The sequence below is a fragment of the Balaenoptera borealis genome, assembly GCF_965194805.1.
Source record: "Balaenoptera borealis genome assembly, chromosome: 20".
NCBI classification, from domain to species: Eukaryota; Metazoa; Chordata; class Mammalia; order Artiodactyla; family Balaenopteridae; genus Balaenoptera; species Balaenoptera borealis.
The window spans coordinates 22,577,485-22,601,838 of NC_138879.1; the positions used below are offsets into that span (position 1 = coordinate 22,577,485).

General features: G+C 54.0%; 1 protein-coding gene across 7 annotated transcripts in view; it reads right to left on the minus strand.

The window, feature by feature from the left end:
• Positions 1–375: 375 nt before the first annotated feature.
• DCAKD (dephospho-CoA kinase domain containing) overlaps positions 376–24,354 on the minus strand; it is a 32,001-nt gene continuing 8,022 nt past the window's right edge. For 3 of the 7 annotated variants that reach the window (XM_082372328.1, XM_082372329.1, XM_082372326.1), the window contains 4 exons: positions 15,553–15,668; positions 14,981–15,184; positions 11,683–11,770; positions 6,502–8,679 (listed from right to left, as the gene is read on the minus strand). In XM_082372328.1, coding sequence (XP_082228454.1) covers positions 8,388–8,679; positions 11,683–11,770; positions 14,981–15,184; positions 15,553–15,664 — 696 coding nt within the window. In that variant the 5' untranslated portion in view covers positions 15,665–15,668 and the 3' untranslated portion in view covers positions 6,502–8,387. Of the gene's footprint in view, positions 2,315–6,501; positions 8,680–11,682; positions 11,771–14,980; positions 15,185–15,552; positions 15,669–16,536; positions 16,735–24,354 lie in introns of those variants that run through there. The other 4 variants (XR_014238511.1, XR_014238512.1, XM_082372330.1 and 1 more) reach the window with 4 other exon arrangements.

Below are 24,354 nucleotides of genomic sequence, written 5' to 3' on the forward strand. Positions count from 1 at the left end.
AGACAATCCAGAGAGATGGCTCTCTCTCTCCACATTGGTGCTGACCAACCCCACCCCCCACCCCGCCTCCCTGGGCCACTCACTCCTCCCAGCCCCCACCGAAGCCACTCTCCCCTCCCCATGCTCTGGAAAGCTCCTGCTAGAAACATCCCCCTGACAACTGCATTAAGACTAATACCCCTTGGGACTTCCCTGGTGGCGCAGTGGTTAAGAATCCTCCTGCCAATGCAGGGGACACGGGTTTGATCCCTGGTCTGGGAAGATCCCACATGCCGCGGAGCAACTAAGCCCCATGCGCCACAACTACTGAGCCTTCAAGCCACAACTACTGAAGCCCGTGCGCCTGGAGCCCGTGGTCCGCAATAAGAAGCCCGCGCAGCGCAACAAAGAGTAGCCCCCGCTCACTGCAACTAGAGAAAGCCCGCACGCAGCAACGAAGACCCAATGCAGCCAAAAAATAAAAATAAAAAGACTAATGCCTCTTGGCCCTCCATTGAAGCCAGAGTCTGACATTAGACTGTGTGGCCTATGATTCCCCCATCAAACCTGGTGCGTTTGCCCTGTCATTAACAGTGGGCTCCTTTGTACCTGCTGCCACTCACATAAGTGCTCCAGCGCATGAGAAGCAATGGGCACGCTCCCTGGGACGCACCCACTGTCCCTCCCACTCGCAATCTTCCTCTTGCCCCCCCAACCTGGGTTCCACCCCTTTTGCCACCTCCTTGGAGATGAGCATATTCAATGAGGCTCTGTTGGGGGAACTGTTTCTTTAATTTACGCCCCCCCCACGTCTGTCCCTGGAACGTGATAAAAATACCCAGCATTGATTTTTTTTCTTCCCCTTCTGCCAGGGATAATGTTTACCCAGGTGTCAATCAAGAGAAGAATTTGGCTTCCTAATTTCTCTTCTCCTCCCTGGGGGCCGTGCGTCTCCCAGCCTCACATGGACATTGAGCTGGAATCAAGGTTACTAATAATCCCCCAGCACACACAGACACCGAGAGCACATATATTAAAGTCACATATTGATTTATGTTTTCAGGTCCCTCTGCCTTGCTGCCCAGCCTCAGCCTTTCTCTCTGCCAAGGAGAAAAAAGAATTACACAGCTATATTTATCGCCAGGATGTTCAGTATAAAGAGCACTGTGTCCGAAGGTAATTCCCACCCCACACCCTCTTTGGGGGTATTTTTTAAAAATAGTCTGGCATTGCCTATCCATAAGCATTTATCTTTTGTTGTTCATTCTTTAACTTTTCCCTGAAGGAAGCAGTGAGACATTTAAGGTAGACTGTCAGATGGACTTCCTGACTTGACAAATGGCGGCTGCCATCCCCAAGGAGGTGGTGGGGTTGTCTTGCCAGCGGAGATAATCTTGTGGCAGGTGTGCAAAAGGGATGGGTAGGATGTGTGTGGACAGTGGGGCAATGGATTCAGTAACTTCTAGAAGTCACCCACCAGTCCAAAAGGCACCTTGTGATTAGTGGCTCACAATTTATGGTCCCATTTCACAGCTGGGAAATTCAATAAGGTGAGGAGTGAGTTTACTTCCCAAGGCTTCAGCCTTGCCTTCCATCTGGACCCTGAGTTTGATGGGAGAAAACTTTCCTCCAGGCACGGGTGACTCCTGCCTTGAGGAGTCGAGGTGGAGGCATAGGTCTCTGGCTGGCGGGAGGTGGAGGCAGGAAGGACAGACAGTCTGGCGATTCTGATTCTTTAAGGTGAGATGCGGTAAGGAAGGGCTCTCAGAGCCCTAAGCCTGGCAACAACAGCCTCCTGCCACACCTCCCCTCCCACCCAGAGTGCGAGTTGCTCCGTTTGGTGGGACAGCCATTTAAAAATGCAAAACCATTTGACTCCAGTTCCCCCAGCGAAGCTCTTGGAATGGACGCAGTGCTGAGCGTGGGAACTCACACGGACTCAGCACCGTTCTCTCCATGTCTGTCAGCGAGTTTCCTTCCCTCTCATATAAATAACATCATCTCCTTTATTCTTCACAAATACTCTAGGAGGGAGAGGGTGTCAGCCCCATTTTACACATTGGAAAACGGAGGTTAAAGAACTTGCGCAGGGTCATACAGCAGGGAAAAGGCAAACCTCAACTACAGCCCAATTCCTGATTCCTCCGCAGAGCTCACCTCCGGGCCCCTGCATGGGCGCAGCCTCCTGATACTCAGCCATTGGTGACCTTCAGATCCCTCCAGCCTCCTTCCCCGGTCCAGCCTTGAGGTCATGGCTCACCTCCAGGCCCAGCTAACTCCATCCTTGGTACTGGAGAAGCAGTTCTTCTTCTGATTGTGCCCAGATGTACCTAGGCTGGAGGTCAAAACATTCCGTGATGGAGCCTGACCCAGGTGCCCCCGCCGGCCTGGCTTCTGCCAGGGACTCTGTGGGGCTGGCTGCCCCCTGCTTTCCCTTTGCTGTTCTGCAGGAGCTTGGCTGAAGTGCTTACAAACCCAGTGTCCCTCACTTCATTCTGGAAGCTATTTTACCCCCCTTGCAGGGCTGAGAAGTAAAGCCACGATGTGCCAGCCCAGGGCAGGGCAGGGCCCTCCGCCGTGTTGATCCCATAACCCTGCAACGTGAAGGTTGAGCCCCAAATTACAGATGGGGAAACCGAGGCTCAGGGAGCATAAGGAACTTCTCCTAGGTCACCCAGAGGATAAGTGGAGATACTAGGGTTGGGTCAAGTCCATGTGACCCAAAGTCCTTGCTCTGGAGCTCCCTCTTTATCTCACTGCTCCTCCCGGGCTGTCCCCATCTGACAGGCTGGGTGACGGCCGGGGCGGGCGGGTGGGGGGCAGACAGCACAGCGCGCGGCGGGAGTCAGCAACGAGGACCCTCCCAGGGAACTTTTCCCATTGAAAATCTGTTCCCCTCGCGGCCACGGGTGATGTATGGCTGGCGCTGATGAAAAGCGTGCGGCGGAATGGAGGCGGGCGGCGCGGGCGGCGCGGGCGGCCGGGGCTGGGGCAACGCGGCATTGAGATTCCGCGGGGCGCGGGGGGCGGCGCAGGCCCTGACACGGGTCGGGTAATTGATCTGGAGGTGCCAATTTGCAGCAACTAAATATTTGGTTTCTGCCTCTGCCCGCTTCGCACTCTGCTCAAACTTCAATTAAAAGCGAAAAGCGAAGGGGTGGGGGCGCTGCGCGCTCTGGTCCCCGCGGCCCGATCAATGGCGCGGAGCCTGCGGGCTGCGGAGAGCGGCGCGCTGGCCGCGGGGCACCGTGGACGAGGGCGGGCCGGGCGCCCTCTTCCGGATCGCCGAGCACCGGGCGGCGGGCCCGCGAGAGGCAGCGCCCGAGGGAGGGCCCGCGAAGGCGGCTCCACCAGCCTGGAGCCGCGGCTAGGTCTCAGCCTCACAGAGCCGAGGCCGCCCGCTTTGTGCCAAACGGGGGGCACAAACAGGGCCAGCCCTGACAGCCCCCTTGCGGACGTCCAAGCCTGTGTGCTCGGGCAGGGATCCCGGGGAAGGAGGGGCCCCAGGGCGCTGACCCCCTCTCCCCATGCACCCACCACTTTGAGGCCGGCCTTGCCAGTCAAGAGCATTCACTCAGCCTCTTTCCTGAGAGCCGCTGGGTGCCTGGGGGCACTGGGCGCAGAGGTCTGTCTCCTCTCTGGTGTCTGCCCACCTGTGTACCCTTGGGTTGGCCAAAACGCCAGGGGTAAATCCAACCCAAGCCCCACCAAGGGTGGGGGTCTGAAGGAGACAGGGCAAGATGCTGAGAAATTGGGGAGGGGTCCTGGGGAGGTGCTACAGCCTGGAGCAGGGAAAGGGCTCACTGGGTCACAGCTGCTTCATATCGGGGTTCCAGATAAACATAGTACCCTGTTAAAATTGCTGTATTGTTAATTAATTAAACAGGTGTAATCAGAAAAAAATATATATATCTATATATATATATCTATATATATATATATCCCCTGCATTAGCAGGCAGATTCTTAACCACTGCGTCACCAGGGAAGTCACTGGGTGCAGTTAGTCCCTGTGGAAATTCCTGTCTGTCGAGGATCTTTCACTACTTTGGGGGAGAGACTCCAGCACTGGTAAAGGGAGCTAATCATTGGTGCTGGGAAGCAGGGGGAACCTCAGGGTCTGCTGGGTAGGGCAGCCTGGGAGTAGTTAAGGCAGTTCTGGGAAAGATATGATGAGGGATGTGGATAGCGGTGGGGGTGACAAACAGGCATCCAGGTCAGAATGGAAGGTAGGGGTAGATTCAGATGGATGGAAAGTGAGGGGGTGGGGATTGGGATCTTTTCATCTGAGTGAGTTTCTTAAGGGCCAGAGCTGGGTAGTAAGGCAGAGGGGCTGGGAAGGTAAGTGAGGAAGCCCTTGTCCCCTCCCACATATCTATGCCCCACCTTCTGGGGTGGAAGGATGCTACCAGACTTACCCCTTCACCAAGTGAGGCTGCTGCTGGACCACGCAGCTGCAGGCTGCAGCCCCTTTCCTCCCCTCCTCCTCTTTAAGCCCCTTCTCCCTGTCCCCCCCCCCCCCCAGGATCCCCTTGGTCCACGGCTGGGTGTGGAAGAAAGGTCCTGCCCGTGTGGGCCCCAGCTTCCAGGTACTCAGATGGCCCTGCAAGGATCCTCTGGGCCAGGGAGGCCTGGGTACCAACCCCATTCCCAAACACAGGGCTCTGGGGGAGATTGGTCTCACCATCCCCCCTTTCTAACCCCTTCTACTCCAAGCAAATGCCTCACCTCCTGGGCCCTCCTCATCAGCCCTCAGTCCCGTTCTCTCTCTTTGTGGCTTGGGCCATGTTTGAGGATGAGGAAGAACCCCTGCTGGGCCACCACCAGAAGCCTCCCCATCTACCCCTGCTCTCCCACTCCAGGCCCTCCCTGGAGCTGCATCAGGCCCCACACAGAGCCAGAGCCCCTTCCCAGCCTGCAAGCTGGGTGTCTGCTCCCTCACATTCCCTCCCTCCCTCCCTCCCTCCCTCTCCCTGGGCTCTGAGCTGTGGAGAATGATTTCCTGTAATTGGCCAGCAATCCGGCTGCCCAACTTGTTCTATCGACATGCTGGTTAGCTGGAAATTGTATTGGAATCTGAGCGATGGGGAGGGGAGGGTGGGGAGCAAAGGGAGGAGGCTCTTTGGGCCCCAGCTGGGTGCAGCCTCAGCTCTGCGGGTGGGACAGAGGAGCCACCAGCCACATCTCCCCTTCCCGGGGAAGGAGCAGGAGAGCAGCCCACAGAGTCTCGGCATCTCCTGCACTTTGCTCCTTTTCATCTGCCATCTCTGGGGTCTCCCCTGCCCACCCCATGTGGCCTCGAGTCATCACTGCCACCCTACTCCCTCTCCTGCTCCTGCGACTGGTTCCTCCCGACCTGGAGTGCCTTTTGTGACAGCAGCCCTGGCTGTCCCTCTCCCATCCAATTTCTAGCCATGGTGGCCTGTTATGTAGTGTCCCAAACCTTCCCCTGCCCCTCCCTTCACCCTCCCAAGGACAGAGAGAGACTGAACATCTGAAGAAGAGTTGACAATAACTCCTAGCTAAAGACCCGAGGCGTCATTAATGGGGACAGTGCAGGTAGTGGGAGGGGCATTGTACTGGGAGTCCAGAGCGTGGGATTATGCCTATTGGTTACTTGGGCCCCCGTGGCTCAACCTCTGAGCCTCCTGCACTCCTTCTCAGAGTTGGGGGACTTCAAGGAGAAAGCTGCGGGATGTGCTTTGGAATCTGTAAGGCTCTGCTAAATACCCTATGGCCAGCCTGGGCCTAGGGATGGGGATAGTTTTAGGGGCCCGCCTGTCCCCTTCATCCCCCCGCCGCCGGGAGGCCGGAGCGCCTGCAGCCCTCGCTGGCGTCTTTATTGCTCCGCGCCGGGGCGGTGAGGCCCAAAGTGGGTGAACGGAGGGCAGGGCCCGAGCGCGCGGCTGGAGGGTGGGAGGCCTGGGGAGCGTGCCGGTCGCCCTCGCACGGGGTGGAATGGGGACACATCCGTCCGCCCCGCGGCGCCAGGGGCGCGGGGTGCCCGCAGCTCCAGCAAAGAGGACACAGCGAGCCGCACGGCTTGTTAACTAGCGCCCGGGCCGGGGCCGAGCGCCCGCGCCTCCGCCGCTGGCGGGGGGATCTGACACCGCCGCGGCACCGTAGGAGAGGCGGGAACGCCACCGAGAGAAAGTAACCGCTCGGCGAGCGCCTGCCGCCGAGGCCCGACCCCAACCCGGGCGGATGCTGCCACCTGCCGGCCGGAGGGAAGATCGCCCGCCCGGGCGCGGGGCCGGGGCTCCCGGGGACCTGACTCCTGCTGTATCCAAGGGGCTCCCGAGCGACCTAGACATGAAGCGACGCCCCAGGGGAAGTAGGATTCTTGTAAGACCATCTTGGGCCACCAAGCCTGGGAAAGGGAGGCCGTGGGGAGGGAGGCAAGAGGAGGTGAGTGGGAGCTGTAGCAGGACCAGGGCCAAGGGGAGGACGGGATGGCATTTTCTCCACACCTTAACAGGTTGGCCATCCTCTGACATTCTGGCATCAAACTCAATAGACTAGGTCAGGGAGGAAAATAACTCTGGAACTTTATAGTTTGCAAAGGGTTTTCGCTGTTCTCTGACATAAGCATCATGAAGTCAAGAGGTCATGTAAGTAGGAGACAAAGCCCAGTGGACCAGAGCGATGCCAAGTCTGTCCCTTCCAGGCAGGCCCAGGGACACAGCGGGCAGAGTTCTGAAGCCTGGCTCTGACCCGAATCAGATCATCCCTCTGGGCCTGGAATCAGAATAATCAATGCCATGTTACCTCCGGGTGTCACACATCCAGCAGCGTCCGGCATATCACGCCTTCACGAGGAGCCATCTTCTCAATGACTAGGGTAATGGGGCACTGCAAGGAGTCCATACCTTTCCTCCCTTACCCGCTCTTGCCAGGTCTCAAACCGGGGAAGCGGCTGCCCTCTGCCATTCTCATCCTGCCCTGGCCCTCACCCCACAGCCTGCCACCACCTTACCAGCCTTTGCCCCTCGCGGGTTTGCAGTGAGTTAATGAGCTGGTCTCTGAAGTATGAGCAGTTCTGGGAAAGGGGGCACTAAGTATGGCCACCACAGCAGTCGCATTTGTCACACTCATTTCTGGTCTTAATAGGCTGCTGGCCGCAGGATCAACACATCAGCAGGTCTGCCAGCTCTGGCAAGGGGAAGCTGATGTCTACATTGGTCTAATTGGGTTGGGGAAGGAAGATGGAGTACGTGGGTGAAGCTGCCCCAGCACCTCCACCCACCTCTCACACAGGTATGTCTGGACCTGGCTGGAATCCTCCTGGGGCCCCAGAAGTCAGAAGGCAACTGTACCTTCTGGGGCCAGGGAAGTGAGGAGCACAGGTCTTAGTGTGGGAGGAGGCCAAGTTTAACCCCAATGGTATCAGCCAAGTCTGGGAACCTCGGTCAGTCGGTGATGCTGGGGGAACAATGGCAGCACAGGGCATTTCAGATCCACACACTATTCAGCACCAATGGCGAGTCAGGCTCTGCACCAGGAACAGAGATGAATAAGACAGTTCCTGCCCTCAAAGGGCTTACAGTCTAGTAGGAGAGACTAACCAGTTTTTGGCTGATTATTATACTGTGGATTCAGGTAAAATGCGGGGCGGGGGGTATCCCAGAGCCTGGTATCCCAGGCTGGGTAACCCAGCCTGGGGCTTCAGATGGTGCCTGAGCTGGAAGGTAGCCAGTTGTAGGGAAAAAAAAAACGTTTTCCAGATTGGGGAGGTGAAGGCAAAGAGGCCAGAAACAGCCTGGTGCACCGCATGCAGACTAGCAAGAGCTCAGGGAGGTAGAGTGGTAGGAGGAGGCGGGGAGCAGGGTGCGGGGAGTGCTAGGGAAATGCCATGGTGGGACAGTGGGTCACCCCAGAAGGGGCCTGGCCGCTGCCCCGCTACAGCATCACCCACGAGGGAATTGTTACTGCCTCCTGGCCAAGGGCTTCAATCTACAGGGGAATCCTGCTTGAAGGCAGTCCTTGGTCCAAACTGATTACCCATGGTCCATGCAGGGGGTTTTGGCCGTGACGGGGCACGTGCTAGGAGAGGGTTCAAGCCCAGGGACTCTCCCAGCTTTAAACACTGGTGACGGCCACTGACAGTGCTCCTCACCCCTGCCCACAAGAAAGTTACAAGAGTCTACCATTGTTGCTTCCACACCCCATGATGGACACTGTTCCAGAGGGAGGGGTGCTGGGGGAGGTGGGAAGGAGCATCTGCTGACAGAGGGCTGTTTCTCTGCCTTGGACAGGATGTGCTCCAAGGAAGGGTCAGCCCAGTCCAGGGCTCCAGCCCAGATCCAGAGTGTGTGTGTTGAAGGGTTGGGAGGAAACCGGATGCATTCATTACCTGGTTTCAGCCTCTGAGGACATGGAGACCCAGGAATTCCTGCCTTGCAGGGTCCGCTAGGGGGAAGACAGGAGGTAGTGGGTGAGCAGGTAGAGGAGACTGGCGATGCCGGCCAGCCCCGTGAGGACCCCGAGCCGCAGTGGCAGGTACTCCAGGGAGCGCTCCAGCTCGGCGTGCAGGAGGACCACCTGGCGTTTGGTGACGCTCCACTCGCCTGAGTTGTCTAGAACGTGGCGGGCCATGCGGGCCTTGTCCTTCAGGGGCAGCTGGGCCTCGATCCGGGCCTCTGCGTCGTCGCGGTTCAGGTTGTTCCGCTGCATCAGCCGGGCCAGCTGCGTGTCTCGGTCACTAGGAACCGGGCAGAAGGGCTGCTCAGACATCGCAGGTCCCAGCCTCCCTCCCAGTGGCGCGTTACAGGGGTGGACAGCCCTGGAAGCTCATGGGCTCCCCCCACCACACCCCACTCTTTGTGAGCACCCTAGTAGCACTATGGGCTACCTGAGCCCCTTAGTATAAATGCGGAGGGAAAAGGCGGCAGCTGCTGTTTTCTGCCACCTGGGGTCTCTCTGCTTTGCCACCAGGCCTGAGACTCCCCAGTTTTAAGATGGGAGGATTTGATCACCTGGAATCAGCTACATCCTGCACCCCTGGATGGATGAGCTTTACTGAAAGGCCTGTGTCTGCAAGCTAAACACTTCCTGCAGTTCCCCTGGGGGCCTGGGCCTGCGGCATCAAAAACAGCTTCCCGGTCCACCACAAAGAGCCCTCTCCTTGTCTCCCCACACCTAGTCCTGCACATTCAGAGCAAAAGGACTGTGCTGAGACGGTGGCCACTGGGCTTGATGCCACTGATGAAGCGAGATGCGCAGAGCCCAAGGTGCTTCTAAGAGGAGCGAGGACTTGAGAACTGGATCCCCTCGGTCCTTGGGACAGGACTGACCACTGCACAGTAAGCCAAGCAACACCCAGCCTCCCAACTCCACAGGAAATACAAAGAATGCCTCTCTCGCGCACTCTGATATTACCACCTGGGGCCTTCCTGGGCAAACTCCCTGTCCTGCTTTTGGCTACACAGGAACTGCCCAGCTGCCCTCTGGAACGGGGTCATCTCTATGACTGCCTAAGCCCCTCAGTAGGAACAAGGTGGGAAAGGGCTGCAGCAGCTGTTTTCTGCCATCTGGGGTCCCTCTGCTTTGCCACTAGGCCTGAATTTTCCCAGTTATAAGATGGGAGGATTTGATGACTACAGTTTAGTCCCCTCCTACTTGTGGCCTAGACCCAAGGGCCTCCTGGGATGTGAAGACAGACTTTCCAAGGACAGACATAACTGAACACTAGCCAATCCCAACGCCATTCAGAACTGAACGTGGCAGGAAGTCATTTCTGGCTGACTGATCAGGGAAGACCTTGTAGAAGGACGGCATTTGCACTAGCCTTGGAAAGTAGGTAGGACTTCTGATTTCCTTTGTTAGGGGGACAGCATACTGTCAAGGTCATGGGGCCAATCCCTGCCTGGCTGAGAACAAGGACTATATCCAACCCTAGTCAGGGACACTGCAGGTCTGTGGCTGGGAAAGTCTGGGTGACAGAATGGAGATGGCTTGGGGCCACCAGTGAGCGCACACCCTTCAGACGGTGAGGCCGAGACTGGGGGCCTCCTGGGATGTGAAGGCAGAACTCTCTGACAGCCCTTCCTGGAGCTCAGGGATAGTCCCAGATGGTTTAAAGACCGACGTTGTTTGTGGTAAGGGAACTTTTGCCCAAACATTTATCCCACAATTGGCAAGCTCCTCGAAAAAGTGAATAATCACATTTTGGTATAATCACACTTTGGTAAACCCCCATATTATTTCAAATGCACCAGGGGTAGTTTGCCAGTTAAAGGAGTCCACGAGGGGGTCCTTATTTTTGTAAAGCGTGGATCCCTTTTATGAAAAGCAAATAATCACTCATTCATCTCTTGGGCATCTCTCAAGAGCCATACAACCACATGTGGTGAAAGTGGGGCATGTATGGCACCCGAGACCCTGGGAAAGGCTGCTCTGGCTGGTGAGTGGGGCTGGAGGATCTCCTGGGGAGCAGGCAGGATCTACAAAGCCGCAATTATCTGCCAGGAGCCACAGCTATCTCTGCTCTTAGCAAAAGGAAAGCATAGGAAGAGGAAGGTGGCAGGGAAAGTGTGGAGTCACCTGGTGACTGCAGACGCAACCAGCCCGTCTTGTTTACTCACCTACTAATAAGACTTTTTTTTTGAATCCCTTGGTACAAAGTTTCAATTGTATTAAAATTCCAAGGCAAAGAGAATTCTGTCCTCCTGGAGTTGGCTTGGCCTCAGTTGATAGTCTTTCACAGAGAACAAAGAACCCAGAGAGGCTGCAGGATTACAGGGGGAGACACGGGCCAGTGGGGGAGCAAAGAGGATGCCTGAGTCCCTGCACCAGGCTCAGCAGACTCAGGCTGCCTTTAAATGCCAACCCACAGCGGGGCGCTGGGGCAGAGGGCAGGGTGCTGCCTAGGGCACCGAGCACTCCAGGCCCCGCCTCCCGTGTGCTAGGAGACTCCCTCGCCATTAGTCTCTTGAGAGCCACCCTGTGCCCTAAGTACCTGCAGGGCCAAGTGCCCACCTCTGTGTCTGTTGTACTTATGCATGGCATCCAGGAAGTTTCTGGAAGGCAGAGACACCCTGAAGCCTCATCTGCACTCTCACTCTGCTGGGACCATGACTCATTTTCTCTGACAGTTTGATCCTCCTCTGTTTGCCAAACCTGGATTCTGGTTTGCTTCATGTCCTGGGGGACATGAACAAAGCTCCTTCCTTAGCTGGGTTCTGACAGCTCCCTCTCCGCAACTTTCTGTTCATAGATTTTGCCGATGGGTGACCCTGGACAAATTCTGTAACTCCCCGCCTTGAGTTTTTCTATAACTCAGAAATATCAACTCCTGTCCTGACTACCTTATGTTGAGAGGTAAACTGAGGGAAGTAATACATGTTTGGAAAGTTGAGAAGTGCTGCAGGAGGGAAAAGGGAACCAATGAATAAGAACATGGTCGCCCAGGGCAGGGCCCGGCATCTGGGCTGAAGTGCCTCCAATAGCCAGCAGGGGGAGCCCTTCCCAAGCACTAGAGAGACCTGAGGGCCATCACTCCCCCACACCTACTCCCAGGAACATTTGGGTCAGGCACAGAGGTCAGTTGCTATAGGCTCTGGGCCCTGCTCCCCAAAACCTCTGGGCCTCCTGGCCACCCTGTGGGGAAAGGGCAAAATGCAGGGGGCCATTTTGCAGGTACACGCCTTACCCCAGGGGTCCTCCTTTCCAGCCTCGGTCAGGCCAGGCCGTGCCACACACTCACCAGTATACCACCACTGTGTGCTTCATGTACTTGAGCAGTTTCTTGGTCTCAAACAGCAGGGGGATATCCAGAATCACGTAGCGGTATCCTGGGGGGAGGCCAGGAAACCCACAAATTCAATTCTGCAAGCACACACAGGACTATGTGCTCAGTGTGGGAACAGAGTCAAAGCCACTGTCCCCTACCATCAGGAGCTCCCGGGCAGAGGGGGAGACCTTCCAAGGAGAGGCATAACCTGAATGCTAGCCAGTTCCAATGCCATTCAGAACACAATGCTGCAGAAAGTCATTTTGGGGTGGATGATCCAAGAAGACCTTACAGAAGGGATGGCATCTGTACTGGCCTTGAAAAGCGGGTAGGACTTCTGATACTTGAAAATGAGCAGGTGGAAGTGAGGGTTCCAGGAATGGGAACAGCTCTGGCGGAAGTGGAGGCCTCGAGCAGAGTGAGGCGAAGCTGACAAGGTGGTCGGGGCAGTCACAAAGGGTTGAGTTCACTTGATCTTGAACCCAAAGAGTTGTTATTTCCGAACAGGGAGGTGACACAGCCAGAGCTGTAGGAGACTGGAGAGAGTTTCCGGGAACAAGTGGGCCTGTTCTGCCCTACTTCACCCATCTTTCCTCAAAAAAAGAGAAAAAAAATGATAGGTTCTCCACCAGGAGCCAGCTCCTGCATGGCGCTCTCTGCCAACTCTCCACGAGAAACTCCTATGGGGCAGCGGCCGCAGCAGCCCCAGAAGGAAAGAGGCTGCTTCTCGGCGTCAGAGGCCGCCTCCAGCCAGGGGTTACAGGTACGATGCTGGAGGCGTGGGGTGGTTATGACTCATACTACAGAACTAACTCCATGGGGTAAAAGGCACCGACTAGCCCTCCCACTGCAAGCCAAGGCCGGCCAAGGGGGTGCACCCTCACCCCCTGTGCGCGGGCATGTCCCTGGGCCACTCGCCCAGGAGCACCTGGGGCTCCTACTTCTCTTTAGGCCAGTGACCGCTGTGTAAGTGTGGAAAAGCTGGCAGGGGTCCCAGAGCAGTGAGAAGCGGGGGGTCATGAGACGGGCTCAAATGACACGCCTTGGTTTGTTGCCACCACTGTCTCCCTTTGGGCCCCTTACCAAACCTCACCTGTGTAATGAGTGAACAGATGGCCCGCTTCACAGGAAGATGGTAAGGATTACATGAGCAAATGCCTGTAAACCTCTCAGCAGCCCCTCACCCAGACCCTCACTCACTGCTCCACACATGATGGCTGTTATTACTACAGCTCCCTGGAGGAAGGAGGCTGGCAGTGCTGGCTCCCCCACTCCTGTCCAGCCCAGAACAGGGGCCGAGACCAGATCCTCCCTGGGCCTCTTACCTCCCTTTTCTGCTCCACTCCCGTCCCTTCCTCTCCCTGCACTGTCCTTTCTCCTCGGCTCCTCTTGGGAGCTCGCAGACAGTTCTATGGTTCGCTGGCAAAGGGCTATTCAGCTGTCACATCCCTCCTGCTTGATAAGCTCTGCAAACCATCCTGACTCTATTAAGACATCCGTCTGCCTACGCGGAGACCTCCCAACAGCTGGTGATCTTATCTGACGTTTGATTATACCAACTCTGACAGTTGTATTTGTTATACTCATCAGGGGAAAACTGGGACTGTGGAAGCCACAGCTGTCATCCCCATTTTTCACCTTATCGAGCTGAAAAGAGCTTTCTGGCTTTTATTTAAGTGGTGGTGGCTGGGGAGAGGGGAAGTTGGGTGGACGACACAGCGGGAGAACTTTGGAGCGGGTGACATTATCCGATGCTTAATTTCAGAAGGGGAGAGCCACTGCTGCCTCAAAGCCCTGCAGATAGATGTACTCGCGCCTGGCCTGGGAGCGAACGCGAAAGGGCAGGAATGAAAGGCAGGAGGCCTCGCTCCTGGCGGGGGGTGGGCAGTGACGGGAGGGGTCTTGGCACAGATACAAGAGGCAGGACAAAGGCAGCAAGAGTCCAGAGACTGCCCTTGAGGGAGGAGGGAGGGAGGCCTGTGGCAAGGTACTGAGACGGGGAGCAAAAGCCGGTCCAGCAGGGAGGATGCTGGGAGCCAGCTCCTGCCTGGCCAGAGCTGGGGGGCTGGGAAGGGAGGGTCAACATCAAGGATGTCTGTCAAGTCATCCCTTTCCTTCTGGAGGGAGGTACTGGTCAGAGGGGGACAGGAGTGGGGAGAGGGTCCCCACTCTGTACATGAGAACTTGATGCATGTGAGAATTTGGCCATGATCACAGTGCAAAAGCCCGAAGAAAAGCAAGAAGCCTCCCCCATACCCTCCAGGAAGCAAAGTTTCAGCCTCATGACTGACAGGAGACAATCAGCCAGGCCTTCAACCCGGAGCCTGGGCTGGAGGCTCTGTTGCCCAGCGGCTGACAGGCCGCTCTGTAGGGGCCCTGGGCCAGCCTCTCGCCTGATCCCAAACCACTGCTCTCAGCTCTCCCCCTTCTCCCGGGGACTGACCCCATCCTGGACAGTAAAGATCAGGTCACCGCTGCCCAACGCCATCCTGAAGAACCGTGCTTGGGCTGTGGCGTACGGCTTGAGAAAGGCTGCCACAGACCCCTGCTTTTCAAACGCTCTCCCCTTCCTTCAGTCCTGCCACATCACTTGGCCGTCCCTGCGCAGGCCAGGCTAGCTCTCTCCACTGAGGCCCAGCCCGGAAGGATTATCCTCCACTTAGAACCCACCCCCACTGGCCCTGGCCATCCCGGAGCCTCCCCACCTTACACTCTGCAAACTTACTTTCCCAGGCGCTCAACCAGCACCAAATCTGACTCTGACTGTGGTTTACATTTTCGTGGTGTTTGACAGTCACGGCGTAGACTCTTAGTCTCCCTAAGAGCTTGCCCAGGTTGGCATTATTAGCTTCACTATGCAGAGGAGGAAACAGGCGGAGGGGTGGGCGCACTCAACAGTCACACTGCTGGAAACCGTGAGGGCCAGGTACTTAAACTCAGGTCTTATGACTCCATTATTCGCCAGCTGTTATTACTCCCACCCCTACTAGAAAAATCAGCTTCCTAAGGTTCACGGCTCAAAAGCCTCAAGTGTCTCTTCTCATTAAACTGTCAGCCCCCTTAAGAGCTGAGGGACATCACTTCTCTCTGGGGCTGGTACGGGGCTGCACAGAGGATGCCAATGAGCAGAGTGAACTCAACAGCCTGGATGATAATCGGCTCCTCCCCCCACCGCCCCCCACCCCCCTGCCAACCTTTCTGCAGAGGAGAAGGGCCTGGGCCCCGAGGGGAGCCTGCTCTGCCCCACCCCGTCCCAGGCCCCGGCTCTTACCCCGGAGGAAGAACTTGAAGGTCTCCTTCACCATTTCCTTGCAGATCTCGGGGTGGGTGATGGAGTTGAGCAGGTGCCGCCGGTCGGGCTGGTTAAAGATCAGGTCCCCCAGGACCTTTCGATCGATGTCGCCATTCTCCAGCAAGACCTCAGTGCCGAAGGCCTCCACGATACGCCGGTGGGCGGGGTATCCTGGCTGGACGACTGTGGCATGAAGAGGAGCCTGGGTCACTCTCTAGAGCCTCCAGCCCAGCCAGGGGACTCTGAGTGATCAGAGGCAAAATGATGGGGGAACCCAGGGGTGCTTCTTTCAGTTGCAGCAAAAACAAGATGAGGGGAGGGAAAGCAGGGAGGAGAGCAGAGTGCACAGAATCCCTGGTGTTGGTCATGGGGTGAGGGGAGCTGGAGGGAAGAGTGGGGGTGGGGCAGTAGGGGGCAGGAGCAGGAGACCAGGGCTGACGGGAAGGCCCTCCCCTCCTCTGAGGGCTTGAAGGGACCTATAAAAAGGTGAGGCCTCTTGGAAGGAAGGGAGCCCAGGGGATCTGCTGTGTACAACCCGCCCCCCAACTCACCATGCCGGGCAATGACGTCCACATCAATCACCGCACAACCCAGCTGCTGGAACACCTGGATCACCGAGCTCTTGCCTGAGGCAATGCCCCCTGTCAGGCCTACCAGGAACATCTTCCTAGGAAAGAGGGAGGTCAGTGAGAATAGGAACCAGGAGCCAGAGGTCACCGGAGGCCAAGCTCCCCGGTTGCGATGGTCCCGCACAGGAACGCCGGAAGGACCTGCCTGTGGGACAGAGCAGGCCTGGTCAGTGTGGAGCCAAATGGCTGGGGGAGAGCAAGGCAAAGGCAGGGGAGGGAGACACAGCCTGGCCAGGCAGAGCCAAGGCCTGAGCTTAGGAGGCTCAGGGTCCACCCGAGACAGAAAACTCTTTCAGGAAAGGCCTCCGGTATTCTTTCAAAGACACTCATGAAGAAGGCAAACTAACACTGTATAAATTTAGCAATCAAAACGCTGAGCAGGCAGAGCAAGGTCGGGTGCTATTAAGCAAAGAGAGCTTTCTGGAGGCTGCCGTATCCCACTGCAGGCAAGCTCCCCATAGGAAAGGGACACCTGTCCCTCTGGGGTGAACCCAAGGCACTCTCCAGATGCCCCCAGCTGCCGCTTTCTAGTCTGGGACACTGAGGCTCACAGGGAGGAAATGGCCTGCCTGCCACACCCTAGCACCGGCACGGAGCTGGCCTGGGTGACTGGTGTAGACTGAGAGGAATAATCCCTCCTTCTCATCTAAGAAGCGGCCCAGGTGGGGAGCTCAGTGAGAGGCAGTGGCTGAGTGGCCACTAAGCCTGAGGTTTAGAGAAGTGTGGATTGTGCCAAGAAGGAACAAGGGAAGGAAGACAGGCTTGGTGGGGAGGTAGCCTTCAGCCTGGCGTGGTGATCTGCGGTTCTCAGACTGAGCTGTTGAAATATAGCACAGAGGCTAGGAGCACGGACCCCTTCAAATCCAGTTGCTCCACTTACATGCTGTGCAACCCAGAGTAAGTCACTTGCCTCTCTCAATCTCAGTTTTTTCATCCATAAAATGGTGGTAAAATGCAGATGACAGAACCTGCCTCCTAAGGCTGTTGTGCAGACTGACTGAGAAAACACATCTACAGCCCTTGGTGCACTGCCACTGACGTGGTAAATATCCAGGAAAGGAGGTGAGGGTGCTGGTGCAGGACGGATGCTGTGAGTCAGTCATACTGCAAGGCACGGAAAGAAAAAAAGACTTTCATGAAGTCAGGTCCCCATTCCTGCAGCCTCAGGCGATCTCACAGTAGATTTTAAGCCGTGTTGCGTTTTCAGTAAACATGGTTACCATGTCCTGGACTCTGTTCTCAAACTGGGAGAAATTAAATCAAAGGCCAGGACTCTCCCATCCTTCCTTCAGCATCAAAGGAAAGATCTCCAGGACCCTGAAATCTGTTCTAGGACTTTTTTTTTTTGGTTAAACAGCAGATTTACTGTCCTAATTACATTTTGCTTGAGCTTATACTGAAATGAATCTGCTTCCCCTGAGGACACACCAAACGACAGGGGGAGGCAGCCGCTCGGGTGTGGGCTGAGTGGGTGGGTGGCTTGGGGCAGCGGGGGACCAACCTAGACGTTTAAATCTGCCCAGGCTCATTCTCACCCAGGGAAGCCGGGGCGGAGAGAGGAAAATATCCACCAGAGTCATCATCCAGATGGAGAGACCTAACTAAATTATTAAACCGTTTACAAGGCATTTCTCTTCAATCTCTCTGAGACTAGAGGTGCCCCCAGGTAGGTCTCCCTCCAGCTTACAAAAGAGGAGTTAAGGATAGGGTTCACTTACGGAAAACAAACAAACAAAAATTTCATCCACACAGCTGAAGCTTTTGAACATTTTTTTAATTAAAAAATTAAAAAAAATTTTTTTTGGCTGTGCCGCACGACTTGTGGGATCTTAGTTCCCTGACCAGGGGTTGAACCTAGGCCTTTAGCAGTGAGATCGTGGAGTCTTATCCACTGGACCACCAGGGAATTACTTTTTTATTTTTTATTTATTTATTTATTTTTGGTGAAGCTTTGAAATGGGATATCCAGCACCAGCGTTTTAAATCCAAACTCTGTCCTATTGTCCCTAAAGCACTGGGTCCTCTTCTGCAGAAGACCCATCTTGAGAACAGGCCGCAGCTGAGGGAAGGGGCAAGGGCTGGTTCTCCACAAGGCCCTGACCCCTCATCGGTGAAAGCAAGCCACTGTCACCTGGTCACCCAGGTTTGCCGAGTTGGGTAAGGGGGCCTGTAAGACCATGTGGCCGAGCAGACCTCACCTCCTTCCTGTACACAGGACCAGGACCCGCCTCGAGACCTACTGAATCAGATCTTGGTGGGGGCAGTGGAGGCACCCAGGCAGTTCTGCTGTGCCACAGGACTTGGGATGGACTCTTTGTTTACGATGGTAAAGACTGAGGACCAGAGAAGAAGGGACTTGCCGAGGACCACAACTAAAAGCAGAGCGTGGATGGAATTCAGGGCTCCTAACTCCAAGTCTAGACCCCTGCCTTAATGTACCCTGGGAATGGAAAATTAATTTACATTTAGATTAAGACAAAATAAGGATGGCGCATCCGTCTGTAGGCAAATCAATTTGGGGCCAAAGAAAAATTATTTCTTGATGATCACACTGGTGTTTTCCCTCTGCAGAACAGGGGGCCGGGTCTTACGGACAACAACCAGGGCACAGAGATAAATTCCAGGCTCAATTCTGCCCCAGCCTCCTTGGGTAACCCAATGAAGAGCTTCCCTTCTTGGGGCCTTGGATGACCATCTGTAGAAACAGACTAACAGCTGCTTGGCCTCTGCCAGGAAGGTGAAGGGGATGGAGGAGCACATGCCCGGGGAAGCTGTGGGCCCCTGGCTTAAAGGGGCTGGACAAATAACAGCTGTTCCCATTTGACAAGCCACTCCATAGCTCACTCTTTCATGAACCGCTGAATGAGCTCCTCTGGGCTTTGCAGCAACCAAAGGAAAACACAGGTCTTGCCCCGCAGGAAAACTTGGAGAGACAGACAGTAACAAATGGAACCAGCCAAGAACAGAGCACTGACAGGTGAATGAGAGCAGTCACGTGGTACTCACCCTGGGCCTGGGGAGGGTGGGGGATGGGTCTGCCCAAGAGCCACACTGACCGAGAGCCCACTGTCCCCTTAAGGCTCGGCAAGGAGGTAACAAAGGTTTAAGTTCCCAGCTGCCTCGAAGTCAGGCACCCAGACCCACGCAGACCTGTCCCGTAGCTCCTCTGCAGGCACCTACCAGAAAAGTGACCACCTTTGATAGCCTCTTCTTGATCTGGCTCAAAAATCATCAAAAAGCTCACGATATGTGTGGTGGTGCTGAGTGGGGGAGGGTATCGAGAGTGATGGGGGTCATTGTTTTAAACGAGGGACCAAAGCAGTCACTCTGAGCGAGGACCTGAAAGCAGCGAGGAAGCAAGCCGCCTCTCTGGGTGCAGCCTCGTCCACCCCCCAAACCCAAATCAGGCCTCTGACATCTCTCACCACTTCATTTCCTCTCCTTCCCTTGTGCCCATTGTGCTTCGTACTTTTGTTTGTGTGACTACGTGTTAGATAAAATAAGCTCCACAAGGTCACGAGCTGTGTCCAGTTTGAACCCTTTTGTCTCTAGCATCTAGCCCAGTGTCCAGTGTCTGTCAGTCACTCACCAGGTGAGTGATATTGGTCACGTTATTTAAGCTTTCTTTGACTTAGTTTCTTCATCTGTAAAATGGAGCTAAGGACACCTACTCTGGGTTGCCATGAAGAGTAAATGTGTTAATACATGCAAAGCGCTTAGAACAGTACTTAGCACACAAGGAACCCTCAACCGATGTTCCCTTCTTGTTCTGAGAGTGTTTGATAACTATGCGTAGAATGAATGACTGAATGACTCCAGAAGCAGGAAAGGGAATGGGAAGTACTTGGGGGTCACATTCTCCCGTCAGTGGCAAAGGGGAGGCTCCCAGCCTGCTCCTCTTTCCATGAGAACATGCTGCTCACTGCCAGTAAATCCCTCCAGGAGAAGAGTGCAAACAAACAAAACACCCAATGGGTTCAAGCAGAATAAGGAACTGAGGGACTTCCCTGGTGCTCCAGTGATTAAGAATCCGCCTTCCAGTGCAGGGGATGTGGGTTCGATCCCTGGTCGGGGAACTAAGATCCCACATGGCACGCCACAACTAGAGAGAAGCCTGCGTGCTGCAACTAAGACCCGACGCAGCCAAAAGTAAATAAATAAATAAATAAATATTTAAAAACAAATAAATAAAAAATGTGTTTTAAAAAAAAAAAGAATAAGGAACTGATATGTGAATGGACACTCTTTCTTCCCTCCCTTGGGAGACCTCGGGACTTGGGTTGGAAGTGAGTTCTCTTGTTTTGCATCTCCCAATCAACAGCCCCACACCGGCCTGCCCAGCCAGGGCCCGCTCCCTCATTAACTTCCAGCCTCTTTCCTCCTCCTTCTGCAGCCTCTCAGGATTGCACCCTGGGCATGTCTGACCAGCCACACGCTTCTCCTCTGAATTGCTTTCCAAAGGGGATGCATCCACATTGCTCCAATGATCAATATAATCATTCACGAAAACGAGTTGTTCCCTGCCTTGGGACCCAATTATTTTCTTGTGGAAGCAGTGGTTGCAAAAATATATTGTTTTCCAGTTAACTAATAAGTGCTATTTTTATCTACAGTTTCCTGGCTCCTGATATTTCATTATTGGTGAGAGGCTGCTGTTCAAACCTGGGTCCAAGTTCTCGTCTCTTCGTCTGCTGGGCCTATTAAGTCACCACCTCCTCCTCCAGGCTGCCAATGACCTGGAGGGAGCCCCCAGAGCAGGTGCTGGCGGTCAGCCTCCCTCTCCCTCGGCCCTCACCAACACCAAGGGAAGGGAGGGAGGGCGGGAGCAGGTCTTTCTTCTAGAGCCCTCTCCAGGCACACACCATCACTCCAGGGAGGTTTCATGGGTGGAAAGGGAGGTCATTTGGACTGGACTACAACACTGGTGTTGATGCAGAAAAAAGGATCACGGGGAATGCCAAATCTCAGGGGCTGTGAAGTCACAGGGGCCTGGGCTGGGATCGCAGCCACGTGGCCTCGGGCAATTTACTTCAGGGCTGTGGGCTTCTATTTCCTTGCATATAAAATAGGATCAATAATGACTACTCACAGGGGTTTCATCAGGACCGAATGAGGTACCATATGCCCCCATCACCTCATCTTCCCCAACTCAACGTGTGACACGTCGGTGACTGCGGTCTACTCCCTTTCCCTGAAGGGCACCTCCGTCCTTTCAGTTGCTCAGGCCAAAACCCTCGGCATCCTCCTGGCTCCTCTCTCACAATCTTCATCCAACTCACCCGCGCCCCCTGCCAGCTCTGCCTTCAAGCTTCACCACCTAGCCAGACACGCCCGGGTCCCCCCCGCCCACCGTCTCGCTCCTGGATTACTGCAGCAGCCTCTGAGTGATCTGCTGCCGCCTTTGCTCCCCGACAGTCCGTGCGTCAACAGCAGCTAGTGTTGTCGGATAGTGTCACCTCTCTGCCAAAACCCTCCAAGGTCCCCGTCTCACTTCGAGTTCAAGTCCAGTCCTTAGAGTCCCGCAGGGGCCTCCTGACAGACACAGCTCCATTCTCTCCAGGCACCCACCGCTCTCCCCCTTGACTGAGACCCTCCAGCCACCCTGGCTGCCTTGCTGCTCCTTGACCGTGCTGAGCACTCCCACCTCGGGCCGGTGGACACGCTATTCCCTCCACACACAAGGCCCTTTCCCCCGAGGGTGAGGGTCGCATGGCTCACCCCCTTCTCCGCCCAATTGTCACCCTATCAGAGACTGCCCTGAATATGTAAAATAGCACCCCTGTTTCCCTTGTGTTTCACTTTTCTTCACTGCACTTATCACCCCTCAAATATGATGTCTATGTGATTATTTACTGTAATCTCCCTCTCTCCCTAGAATCTGAGCACTATTGAATTCAAGGTGCTTAAAACAGGGCCCGATGAGTAGAAGGGCCTCAAACAATATCTGTTGAATACTGTACATAAAGCACACAGCAAAATGTCCAGCTCATGGGTAAGCAGGAACTCAACATTAACTATTTTAAAATAAGAACATATCTGTTCCAGAAAACGTACTGTGACAATCACAAAACCTCTTCCACATCACTTCCCACCCCCACATTCCTGGGCTGAGATATCTTGGGCTCACAAATGAGGAAACCGAGGCAAGGAGTGCCTAGAAAGCTGAGTTTCCCAGCAGGCAGGAACTGGAGTGTAAGAGCTGCCATCCACCATCTGAGCTGCTCCCTATGTGCCTGGACGTCGTGGACCCCATCTGATCAGCACAATGACCCAAAGAAGTCAGTTCTTATTTATTCCCGTTCTAAAGGTGAGGAAATGGAAGGTAAAAGAAGTTAGGTATTTGCCCACCGTAGTTCCAAGTGATCTTCATACTGCGGGAGGCACGAAGATTTTCCAAGAGACACAAAAACATGGTTTAAGAGGAATAAATTTCAACTCAGTTTGCCAAGTGTCTCCCTATGAGAACAGATCAGCCTTGGAACATGCTGCAGGCTGTCTTTTCCCAGGTTCCCAGAAAGGTGTAACTACCCACCCATGCCAAATTTTACTAAGGTGCATTGTTCCACGGTGCAAAATACCCCTGGCACCCCAAAGGGGCAATTCAAAATATAAGTATTCATGCCGAGAATGTGATTGCTTATAGTGACCATGTAACAAATCCTCCTGCTGAGTCCGGTGCTTTCTAAACCTTTGCCTTCAGTAAAGTTAAAGGAGGACCTAAAAGAACTGTCAGTTGACAGGTCATTAGTAATTGAGATCACGGTGATTTTTTGGCCCATAACTCAAAAGATGTTCAAAGAGTTGAGTATTATTGCCACAACGAAATGTCTTCAAGTCCTCTGTATTTATTTACAAGAACCAACTTTTTCAATGCTTACTGGCATGAGAAAAAAAAAAGCTCTGCTCTTTCTAGCAAATATACATGGATACATATATGAATTTTTTTTTTAAAGTTCCATTTGGCTTATTAAGAGAAGCATTTTAAATAAAACTTATATTTAACAATGATCAAAACTAGTTATTGTGGTCAATTGGGTATTTTACAATTTTTGAACTCAATCCAAAAGAAAATGTTTAATATTATGACAACACAATTTTCAAAACTGTTTTAATTTTTGTATGTATTTTTGTTGCAGAAAAGTAGGACAACAAACCAAAGACTTCGAGCATAAAATCGATTTTACTAGAAAAAAATTCTGTGGAGGAAATAAAGTGGAAATACGAGCTCAAGGACGAAAAAGGAACAATGTAAAATTTCAACTGTTAAATAAAAACTGGTGGACTTCCCTGGTGGCGCAGTGGTTAAGAATCTGCCCGACAATGCAAAGGACACAGGTTCAAGCCCTGACCTGGGAAGACACCACATGCCGCGGAGCAACTAAGCCCCGTGTGCCACAACTACTGAGCCTGCGAGCCACAACTACTGAGCCCAAGTGCCACAACTACTGAAGCCTGCGCGCCTAGAGCCCATGCTCCGCAACAAGAGAAGCCATGACAATGAGAAGCCCACGCACCGCAACAAAGAGTAGCCCCAGCTCACCACAACTAGAGAAAGCCCGCGCACAGCAAGAAAGACCTAACACAGCCAAAAATAAAAAAAAAATAAAAAAATAAAGAATCCGCCTGCCCATGCAGGGGACACGGGTTCAAGCCCTGGTCCCTGGTCCAGGAAGATCCCACCTGCCGCGGAGCAACTAAGCCCGTGCGCCACAACTACTGAGCCCGAGCGCCACAACTACTGAGGCTGAGCTCTAGAGCCCGCGAGCCACAACTACTGAAGGGCGCGCACCACAATGAGAAGCCCGCGCACTGCAATGAAGAGTAGCCCCCGCTCGCCACAACTAGAGAAAGCCCCCCGCGCAGCAACGAAGACCCAACGCAGCCAAAAGTAAATAAATAAATAAATAAATTTATGTTAAAAAAAAACCTATATATAAAAAAAACTGGTTCATGTATTCTTTTCAAAGAATGAGGGAAATCAAATCACTATGGTATTTAGATTCCACTGCAGATTTAAGTGCCTGATGTAACAGTTTTATTTTTTAAATGTCAATATTTACAATTAACCAGAAATCATATCCTTTGAAACTTTCAGAGAAAAATTTTTGCAATCTAAAAATGGGAGAGTGGGTAGTTTTCAAAACAAAGCTAAGCTCACTGCTACTGCTGGCCTGCCTTCAGCCCTAAAGGCACAGGTACTGAGGTTCTGAACCCTTTAACCAGATTACCCAGGAGGGCACATTCAGACCTTGCTCGAAAGACAGAAGAGGATCTGGTGGGAATTTAGGGCTCTAAGGAAGAACCACCCCAACTGGCCTGTCCACTTTCTATCATCAGCCAGATCTCTAGCATTTCATCGTGTCCCCAGGCCTGTCTGCACCCTGCCAAATCCATCTGATTTATTTAGGCAAAATCTGCACAGCTGGCCCCCAAAGAAACCATATGCAAAGGCTTCCATTTCCTCAACTTTAAAACTAGGTCTTAACGTCAAAGTTCATTCGGGTGACAATTTCCCCATAACTGGGGGAGAAACATCTTTGAAAACTTCGTCAACAAACAGCTCCAGAGGCGCCAACGCCTCCGTTTGGGAAGCTGGGAGGAGGAGAAAAGCAGGGGGTCGGGCTGCCCTCTTCATCAGTGCATGAGTGGGAACTCCATGCCTCCAATTTTTCATATGAGCAAACAGAGTCGGAAAGGTACCCAAGATCACACAACTAGAAGTGG